This window comes from Nematolebias whitei, chromosome 10 (assembly GCF_014905685.2).
Source record: "Nematolebias whitei isolate Nwh7 chromosome 10, NemWhi1, whole genome shotgun sequence".
Lineage (NCBI taxonomy): Eukaryota > Metazoa > Chordata > Actinopteri > Cyprinodontiformes > Rivulidae > Nematolebias > Nematolebias whitei.
Genome location: NC_056507.1, coordinates 12,460,815 through 12,471,029, shown reverse-complemented (window position 1 = coordinate 12,471,029; position 10,215 = coordinate 12,460,815). Strand labels below are relative to the sequence as shown.

Here is a 10,215-nt window from a genome sequence, read left to right as displayed (position 1 = left end):
TTAAATATTTCCTCACCAGTGACCTCATGTACAAATGGTGGGTATGCATGTAAACGTGGCATACATCATTTTCCACACAAAACTTCACATTTATCAAGAATGAAATGACCATGGAAATGGGTGCAGCCCTATGCCAACTTCATGGCTGATGTACGCACGTTTCTATGGTTATTGATCAGTTGGCAACACTTAGAGGTGATACTGGGAAACTGTCAGTGATGTGAAAACTAGTATTGTACACGCAGAACACACACGACGAACAATTAATACATCCACATGTATGCAATTAGATGGATGGATATAAAAGCATGCGCAAAGTGTTGCAGAAAATACCTTAAACAACAATGGCTTTAGCCTTATTAGAAGATTGCAAATGGCACAATACACAGAGAGTGTGCATTTAAAGACAGAGGATTTTCTGGCCTACAATGAAGACTGGCTCTTGAGCCATTTTATGCTTCCAAGGACAATCCTTCTGGAATTGTGCTTGGAGCTGCAGCCGATCTTGATGCGTGATACAGCGAGGAGCCATGCGCTACCTGTACACATACAGCTGCTGACCACACTGGGGTTCCTCACATCAGGGGCATTCCAGAGGGAGCTGGCAGACCGAATGAATTATCCATATGTCAACCAGGTATATCAAATTCCCTGCAATGCAGCTGAACAAGTCAACATTAAAGTGCAATGTGCAGCAACAGCCAGTTTTCTTAATGTAATCGAGCTGTCAACTGCACACACATTGCCATAAAAGCACCATCACAGGATGAATAGGTTTATGTTTACAGGAAACATCTTCATTCAGTCACTGTGCAAATTATATGTGATGCACAAAAGCAGTTAACCAACATTGTGACGAGGTGGCCAGGTTCAAGGCATGATTCTTTCATTCTAATGAACAGCACGGTTGGGAAAAGACTACAAGTTGGCACAGTGCAAGATGGGTGGCTTCTTGGGGAGTACCGGTAAATTAATTTAATATGGTTAATATGTCTGACTATTTTATCTTAATTTCTGTGGGGTGCGCTGTTCTGACCCCACAGCATTTACAGCTTTGCACACATTGTCCTACTCACTCCTGTTGCGCTTGGTGCTAATGCCAGAGGACTGTGTGCCAAACAGAATGATTTTACGTACCTCTACCTCATTGAAGCGTCTTCAACTCACATTCTGTAAAATTCCTCTTTTTCATGTAGACATGCTTTTTGATAGTACAGGAAGGAGATTCCTCAGGTGCAGGGCAGATTTAAATAGAATAGAATAGAATAAAAACAGCCTTTATTGTCCCACGGATGGGAAATTCCAGTGTATCAGCAGCAACAGATAAAAAGATAAAAAGATTTAAAGATTTCACACAAAAGTTCCTACAATGTTAATAAACAATACAAGAAATAAGATAAACAATATCAATAATAATGTTCAATATGTATTGGAACATTGAGAATGGCAGACTATTTACAGTACAGTATTACAGGAAGAGTGTATGTTTAAGCAGAGGTCAGCATGTATTTAATCCTTATTTAAATGGACGCATGTCAAGAGAGGCATCACTTATTCTTTCATGTGCACTCAATTCCATGTTGATTGGGATGTACAAAGGAAGTGCACTTCATGCATACGCACGGTTTCACACATCTGGATTTATTTGTACATGCACTGTTTTCTCGATTTAAGCATACGCCAAGTGTCAGTAGGAAATCCATACAAGTCTTTGTACATGAGCCCCCGATCTTTGTCCTCTAAATGTTATAACTCCTACAATGCATAACAGACTTTGATGGCTTTCCTTTAACTAAAAGCATCAGTTTGGCTTCTTATATTTCAAATTATGCACCAGGAAGCTTTGTTCTGCTGCTTCCAAAATTTCCATTTATTTTTAAAGCCTGTATCTGAATTAGCAATGTTTCTTTTTTATGCTCAAGTTAAAATCTAAAGTTTGTGCTCTTTAGTTTTTTTTATTGTTTTTAGGCTTCTGTTATGGTTGTATGTGCCCGGTCTTTTTCTTAACATTTTTTTTTTCCTTTCTGTTCTAGACACATTTAAACATGGCATGATGAGAGAGCTGAGACTCCAGTGCTGATTTAGTAAAATAAAGAGGACAAGGCAGAAGTGGAAGGGGTCACATTTTTAGAGATTGTGGACTCCGATTTCCACTGGTGCAGATGGGTGAGACGGAGGATGAGCGCACGGCTCAGGCCAGCCAGCTTTTTGAGAACTTTGTCCAAGCTTCCACCTGCAAAGGGACTCTGCAGGCTTTCAGTATTCTCTGCAGACAACTGGAGCTGGATCCTTTGGATTACGGCAACTTCTATAGCTCGCTGAAGGCAGCGGTCAGCTCCTGGAAAGTCAAAGCCTTGTGGACTAAACTGGACAAAAGGGCACAGCAGAAGGTCTACAACCAGAATAAAGCCTGCCAAGGCACAAGGGTGAGTAAGAACAACTGATAAGGACTCCTGAAAGAGTCTGAAAACCCATAGAGGTAGAGATGTCTTCAACTGGTTTGGTTCAGCTGTTTGTTTGTGTTAGGAGAGTTAACAGGAAGTTAGGGGATAGAGCCAATAGGTCCAGGTCTGTCTACCCTCGTCCAACTCTACCAGAGATAAATCAGACAGGAGAGGTCATTTTCAGGATGTATCCAAATTCCAGTGTCGTCAAGGTTTAATAATAATGGTTTTGTTGTGCATTCATTTAATATTTAGTTTGAGCGCATTAATACATGAAGAAAACAAAGGGTTGGACTGATTAGTAGCATCCTCTCCAGCTGAACAACACGGAGTTGCAAATTTACACCTGCTTCAGTCGCCCTACTCACTGTGGGTGTTTCTTTTTGTGTAACTATATGCTGTAAAAAGCGAAAGTGTAATTAAAACAGCATGCACCCATAGTAGTCATTAACTTAAACAAACAGTGGATTATTTTTATGTGGTAATGTTTGAAAATGTTCCAGCGGCGTTGGGCCAAAAAAAATCTCCTTACTGTATTTCGTCATTTTATCATTAAGAACCCTCTAAAATGGTGGTAGAAGTACTACTGGTAGTACTCAGTATCCTTCTAGAGGTACTTGGGAGATTATTTTGGTATCGTTTTTACAAGTAAAATATAAACTAACTGTGATGGAAATGAAAATAGCAGAGATAACCAAGAAACAAAATCAACTCAAAAGTTTAGTGGAGCATATTTTGAAAACCTGTGTAAAAACTAAAGTTGATGACAGTGAACCAGTTTGTTAGTTTCAGAGAAGTCTCTGTATGGTTCCTGGCAAATAAAAAGCACTAAAAAGTGAAGTAATTAGATTCAAGATATCTCACACTTGTAATTAATTTTTGTGAGGCAGCCAAAGAGCCAATCTTAAAATGTATGTGGCACTGTTTTCCATGAAAAATGTGTGTAACCATCTTAAATTGCATCTTTGAACCAGGTGGTTTGACCAGTTTGCTTCTTTACGTCAATCCTAATCTTGTAAGCGTATAATCTTGTACTGTTGTTATATAATATTTGTCATAAAGGTGGTACTTGAGGGGAGCTTATTGTTGGTAGTACTCCTTGTCAAATGTTTCAGAACCACTGTTTGGAACAGTACTTTAAGAATTTTATAGTTCAAAAACTTCTATGACAAAAACAACACAAGTCCACTTCAAAATAAGGCAACAGTCTTGTGTTAATTGGCAGGATTAGCAATAATAAATCTGTTTTGTTGTCAGTAAAGAAAATAAAATTACATTAAGAGCTTGAAACTATAGATATTTTAATTCTAACTTGAAAGATCTTATATTTTTATTCTACTCACTAACATATTTAAATTTATACTTGGGAAATTATGAGCTAAGCACAAGCCCAGGCATTAAATAATGGTGCAGGTCAGCAGAGAATGTGGTCTTGGCTCAGTAAAATGTGGATTAAAATGAGCTAAACTGTGTCCTGATAAGCAGCCTTAGTGTTTAAATGGACTTCTTCTTTTTTTTTTTTGTGCTGTAAGCCAGAAATAAACATTAGTTGAAAAGGCTCTAACGTTAAATGTTCAACTAGTTATTCTCAGGAGAGTGAACATAATTAATTTGGTTGTATAAATAGTTTTGTAAACCTATTGTGTTGCTAACTTTGGAGTTTTGGTTTAAATGTTCAAAACTCCACATTTGTCCCTTTGTTAGCACATATTTCATAGGAAAATGGATTTGATGCAACTATTTCTATGTTTGAGCTTCAAGTTGAAGCAGAATTTATTGGTTCAGGTGCTGTTAATTGGTGGATTAACGTTTGTTCACAGATGAAAATGTTTAAGCTTCATTTTCTAATTGTATTGAATGCCTCACACCGAGGACCAAACGCATCATGGAAGCTCACACATGCATTTCATATCTGTCCTGTGAAGCTGTCCTCGCTCATATTTTAAGCAGCACTTCTAATGTTGTGTTGGAAAGAGAAGGAATAGATAAGATGTTGGGCGGGGGAAACAAGGCAGAGACATGCAGAGGGGAGATTAACACAAAATGGTTGGGCCAAAAATAACAGCTGAACTATTACTCCACTCTTTTTTTAATGCTATTTGGAGAAATTTGGGTGGGTGCATTTTGTGTTTTCAGAAACCAAAACCTATCCTTGAATTTAGTCGTCTGCACTTTTTTATCTTTCACGTCGAAGATGCTGCAGCTTCAATTCTCTGTTATTTTGTTTTAGTTTGGTAATTTGTCGCGCTAATCACAAAGGATTTTTAAGATACCTAACTTTACTCATTCTTTATTCACTTGTTTTTCCACTGTGCTGAGAAAAAGGAAAAATGCTGAAAGGAAACTGAGCCTAATGTACACTGATATTATGAAGAACTCATATCGTACTGTTCTAAAATTCAAAAATAAACAGAAATAAAAAACCAGAATCCTTTAAATACTTTAACCAGGTGGTAAAAATACTGGAACTTTTATTTTATTAGTATTTGTTATTTATTTATTTATTTATTTTAAATGGAGTGGGAAAATCAAAACAATTTGTAAGTACAAATTGAAAATACACATTGTACTGGTTGTATGGCTAATAAGTGACCATACACTAAACGTTCCTCTTCACATTATTGAACATCTCTTTGAATCCAATCACAGGTTTTATGAAATAAATGAAACACTTATTACTGAACCCTCAGTTTGAGGAGCTGCTCAGTACTAGGATATTTATATTTTAAGCACAATCGTATGTCCACCTTTATGTGAGATTTGGAGTTGAACTATTTCTCCAGTTTCTTCTTTTAGCATATGAACTTGATGGAGATTCTCCAAGTATGATGTTTATGTCTTCACTTGATGGTAATGAACCTAAGATCCCCTTTCAAGCAAATCTTTATTTTAAAAAAAAAAAGGATAGCTCAAGTGTTTTGTTTTCACTCACAGATAATCAGCCAGACAAGTTTAAATCACATCTTTATAATCCCATTTACCGGTAAATCTGATTGAGCTGTCACCAAACACATATTATAGTACCAATAATCACATGTATGGATGTTATGATTTGTGTGTCTAAGAGTATGATTCTCATTTGGGGTGTGAGAAATTTCTGTTTCAGATCCTGGACAAACCCCCAAACATGTTATGGTCTGTGTGTCAAGGAATGGCCCAAAGGAAAAACTTATGGAGTGAAAGGATTGCAACATCCATCCATCCATTATCTTTACCTGCTTTTTCCTTTTTGGGTTGCGGGGGTCACTGGTGCCCATGTCCAGCCATCACTGTGCAAGAGGTGGGGTACACCCTGAACAGGTCTCCAGTCAATCACAGGGCCACATAGAGACAAACAGCCGTTCACTCTCTTACTCACACCTAGGGTCAATTTAGAGTTACCAATCAGCCTAACATGCATGTTTTTAGTCTGTGGGAGGAAGCCGGAGTACCTGGAGAAAACCCAAGCAGGCATGGAGAGAACATGCAAACTCCACCCTGAAAGACCCCCGGACCAGAATTTGAATCAGGTTAACCTGCTCACTGAGAGGCAGCGGCTCTACCAGTTGCACCACCGTGCTGCTTGGATCACAACATTTTAAATAAATTTGAATAGAAACTCACAAACAAAACCAAAGGGTGTTGGGAGTCCCTTCCAAAACAAACAAAGTTGGGAAACACTTGTACCAGCCAAACAGTTGATCGTCAGATTTCAGTCACTTCCCTAAACCTATTATCATCAAAACCAAATCTAAACTGAAGGCTGAAATGTTGGGAGCTCCCAAATCCATCTGTATTTAATAGAAATACACACAGTGGCTCAGTTGGTAGAGCTGTTGCCTCTCAGTGAGAAGGTTGCCGGATTAAATCCTGGCCTGGGGCCTTTCTGGGTGGAGTTTGCATGTTCTCTCCGTGCATGCGTGGGTTTTCTCCGGGTACTACAGTTTCTTCCCACAGACCAAAAACATGCATGTTAGGCTGATTGGTAACTCTAAATTATCCCTAGGCGAGAATGAGCAAGTGAATGGTTTGTCTTTGCTTGTCTCTACGGGTCCCTGTGATGGACTTGCGACCTATCCAGAGTGTCCCCCGCCTCTCGCACAGTTACTGCTGGACATGGGTACCAGTGACCCCTGTGACCCAAAAAGGAAGAAGTGGGTACAGATATTATATGGATAGATGGTTAGATGGACGAGTTAACATAAATGGCAAGATTCACGGCTGACCTCTTGTTGAAGGAACGGACACATAGTCAACAAACCCACCCACCAGACTTCAATCTTCCTCTTTAATGGGTGGAGCTTGTTCCTTTTAAATTTGCCAACCAATCAACTTTGGAAAAAGGGGACATGTTTATTGAGGAGACAGCTCATTCATAAATTACACAAGGGCATTTTACAATTTGTTCTTTTTACAAAACACCATTGAACATTTTATTTCCTCGGACTTTCAACGTTCATTTTATTTCCAGTGTCTGATCATCGGCGGGGGCCCCTGTGGTCTGCGGACGGCCATCGAGTTGGCTCTATTGGGCTGTAAAGTGGTGGTGATTGAGAAGAGAGACACCTTCTCCAGGAATAATGTGCTGCACCTCTGGCCCTACACCATTCATGACCTCAGGGCTCTTGGAGCCAAAAAGTTCTACGGCAAGTTCTGCGCTGGCTCCATCGACCACATTAGTGAGTGTTTTGTTTTTTTAAGCTTATTATCCATATTTTAGTGCTGTTAATGCATTTACTTTGAATTGTGAGAACAAAATGGAATAAGCAGAAAAAAGGTCAGCTTTTCCTCTTCCAAATTTTTTCACATGCCTGTATTTCCTGTTACTGTAACAATTTAAAATCCATCATTGCTATTTTGCTTATGCAGAGAGTTCTAGTCTTGGCATTTCCAATTATGCGTTACAGTATATGCATCTGTTTCCTCTCCAGGTATCCGCCATCTGCAGCTGATGCTGCTGAAAGTGAGCCTGATTCTGGGAGTGGAGATCCACGTCAATGTGGAATTTGTCAAACTTATGGAGCCTCCAGAGGAGCAAACCGTTGACAGTACGTTAATACTCTCATACTCAAAAACTGTTATGGAATTAACTCTTTCTGTCTGAGGCTCAGATTTTTAAAAAGGAGAAAGATAATAATTTAAACATCAGAATGAAGTTTCTAAAGGGCTGACCTCAACGAGACACTTTTTTAGTATCTGAAAAGGAAATGTGCGTGCTTAAATGGTATTATCTTTATGAGAAAGGGTCTTGACTGCCACTGACACCCAGGGATTTGCCTGCATATTTCAGCTATATATGGAAAGCTCCATGCATGCTACATTTGCTGAAATTACCAGATACGCTATCAATAGAAAATGGGGGAAAACAGATTGATAGACTGCTACTAGTAAGATTGTACTTGTACTCTGAGATGGCTTTTCAAAACATTTATTTAGGAAACTTTAGAACTGCAGGGATTGTAACCCAAACATTTGTCAGAGAGGACAATGTATTTTTCCTGCTGTGCAACAACTACAATAAAAGGCACATAAATCTACAGTGTTAGAAAGAAGAATCAGTTTTCCTTTTCTTTTTCAGATCTCTCACTCTCTCTTCTAACATGTTTGATTTGTTGTGTTGCTCAGGTCCTGGATGGCGAGCAGAGATCCACCCCTCCAGCCATCCTGTTTCAGACTTTGAGTTTGACGTGGTGATCGGAGCCGATGGGCGCAAAAGCACTTTGCATGGTGAGGAATGACTCACGGTGTTGTGGGGGGATAAACACTGTCAGTTTGTTCAACAGAAACCCAATGAACATGTGGCTACTGACCCACATTCACAGAGCAGTGCTGAGGTCAGACACCATGAAATGATAAATATGACGGAGCCTTTTCCAGTGACTAAAGCATTTCCTGTTGACACTTTCAAGTGACGTGATGTTGCTTAATAACTCATGAACTTGACAAGAGCTTGTGAGATTTCTGTCTAAGAATATTGTGTGACTTTTGTGTTTGTTTGATAACTCACATAGTGCAAATGCGATTACAGTACTAGATCACAGTGATGTTTATCCTCACCCAGTGATTAACAGTTTGCGTCCTTCGTACTCAATCTGGATATTTTCTACTTGTAGATTTCTTTACAGTCTGAGTGCTTGACCGGAAAAGGGTGGAATGCCCCCTCCAGGTCAGGAGAAAGAGTTTGCCTTAGATGGAGGAGATCAAGTATCTGGGCTTCTTGTTCCCGAGTGATGGTAGGATGGAGCAGGAGATGGATCGACAGATTGGAGCCTCGTCCTCAGTAATGAAGGCATTGCTTCGGTCTGTGGTGGTGAAGAGAGCGCTGAGTCGAAAGGCAAAAATCTTGATTTACTGGTTTGTCTATGTTCCAACCCTCAGCTATGGTCATGAGGTTTGGATCATGACCGAAAGAAGGAGATCCCAGATAAAAGCGGCATAAATGGGCTTCTTTTCAGGGTTAGGGTTAGCCTTAGAGTTAGGTTGAGGAGCTTTGTCATCCAGGGGGAGCTCAGAGTAGAGCTGATTCTCCTCCACATCAAAAGGTGTCAGTTGAGGTGGTTTGGGTATCTGAATAGGATGCCTCCTAGATGCCTCCCTTTAGAGGTTTTCCAGGCACATCCCACTAGTAGGAGACCACAGGGAAGAACCAAAAATCGCTGGAGGGATTGTGTGTCTTCTCTGGTCTTGGAACGCCTCAGGGTCTCCCTGAACGAGCTGAAAAGTGTTGCTGGGGTGAGGGATGTCTGGGTTTCTCTCCTGTTGTTTAAGTGACCTGAGTACGAATGAGTGGTATAAGATGGACGGATGGATGACGATTTCTTTACATCTTCTCACTTAAACTTTGCACCTCTTTTCATCAGGTTTCGCTCGCAAGGAATTTCGAGGGAAACTGGCCATCGCCATAACAGCTAACTTCGTCAACAGGAACACCACAGCAGAGGCTAAAGTGGAAGAAATCAGTGGCGTGGCTTTCATCTTTAACCAGAAGTTCTTTCTAGAGCTCAAAGAGGAGGCGGGTAAGTAAAAGCTGTGGTGGGTGTAAGTGTAATCTAAAGGGGTGAACGTGCTCTGTCTTAAATGGCGTGTTTAATTTACAGGTATTGACTTGGAAAATATCGTTTACTACAAAGACAACACCCACTACTTTGTGATGACGGCAAAAAAGCAAAGCCTGCTTGACAAAGGTGTCATCAAAAATGTAAGTTTGGGTTCATTTTAATGTTTTTATGAGACATTTTCCACAAGAAATAGCTAAAAATTTCTAAGCCTAAACTTTTTTGACACTTGCTTTTTATAATCTTCAAAAAGCAGAAAAATATGATATGGTCTTCGTCCATATGTCCGGCTGTTCTCTTGTCCCGCTCATAACTTCTGATCTGCTCGAGTTAATTTAATGAAACTTCATACACGTACACACCATCACTAGACAGAGCGTCACATACACTCTTCAACACCCCAGTTCTGTGGTCAAGGTCACAAATCAAGATCAAAGTTATACAAGGTCTTTGCTTGTCTGGGCCGTAACTTCTGATCCACTTAAGCATCATCACTATACAGGGATTTGTGCACTTTTCATCACCCCAACTTTAAGATCAAGGTCACAAATGAAGGCCAAAGTTTATACAAGGTCTTTGCTTGCCTAGACCATTGCTATAGATTGCTGTATTGCTGTAAAATAGTTTGTAGATGGGCGAATAATGGGCGGTATTGGTACTCTTATTGCTGTTTTATATTTGTTTTTGTAACTGATGTCATTCCCAGCACTGTAAGTGGACAAATATATATATATATT

General features: G+C 39.7%; 1 protein-coding gene across 1 annotated transcript in view; it reads left to right on the top strand.

The window, feature by feature from the left end:
• Positions 1 to 2,162: 2,162 nt before the first annotated feature.
• The window catches only part of mical2b (microtubule associated monooxygenase, calponin and LIM domain containing 2b), a 41,301-nt gene continuing 33,248 nt past the window's right edge, over positions 2,163 to 10,215 (top strand). The window contains exons 1-6 of the mRNA XM_037683363.1: positions 2,163 to 2,426; positions 6,895 to 7,102; positions 7,355 to 7,471; positions 8,049 to 8,150; positions 9,284 to 9,439; positions 9,521 to 9,621. Of these exons, the coding sequence (XP_037539291.1) occupies positions 2,163 to 2,426; positions 6,895 to 7,102; positions 7,355 to 7,471; positions 8,049 to 8,150; positions 9,284 to 9,439; positions 9,521 to 9,621 (948 nt within the window). The remainder of the gene's footprint in view (positions 2,427 to 6,894; positions 7,103 to 7,354; positions 7,472 to 8,048; positions 8,151 to 9,283; positions 9,440 to 9,520; positions 9,622 to 10,215) is intronic.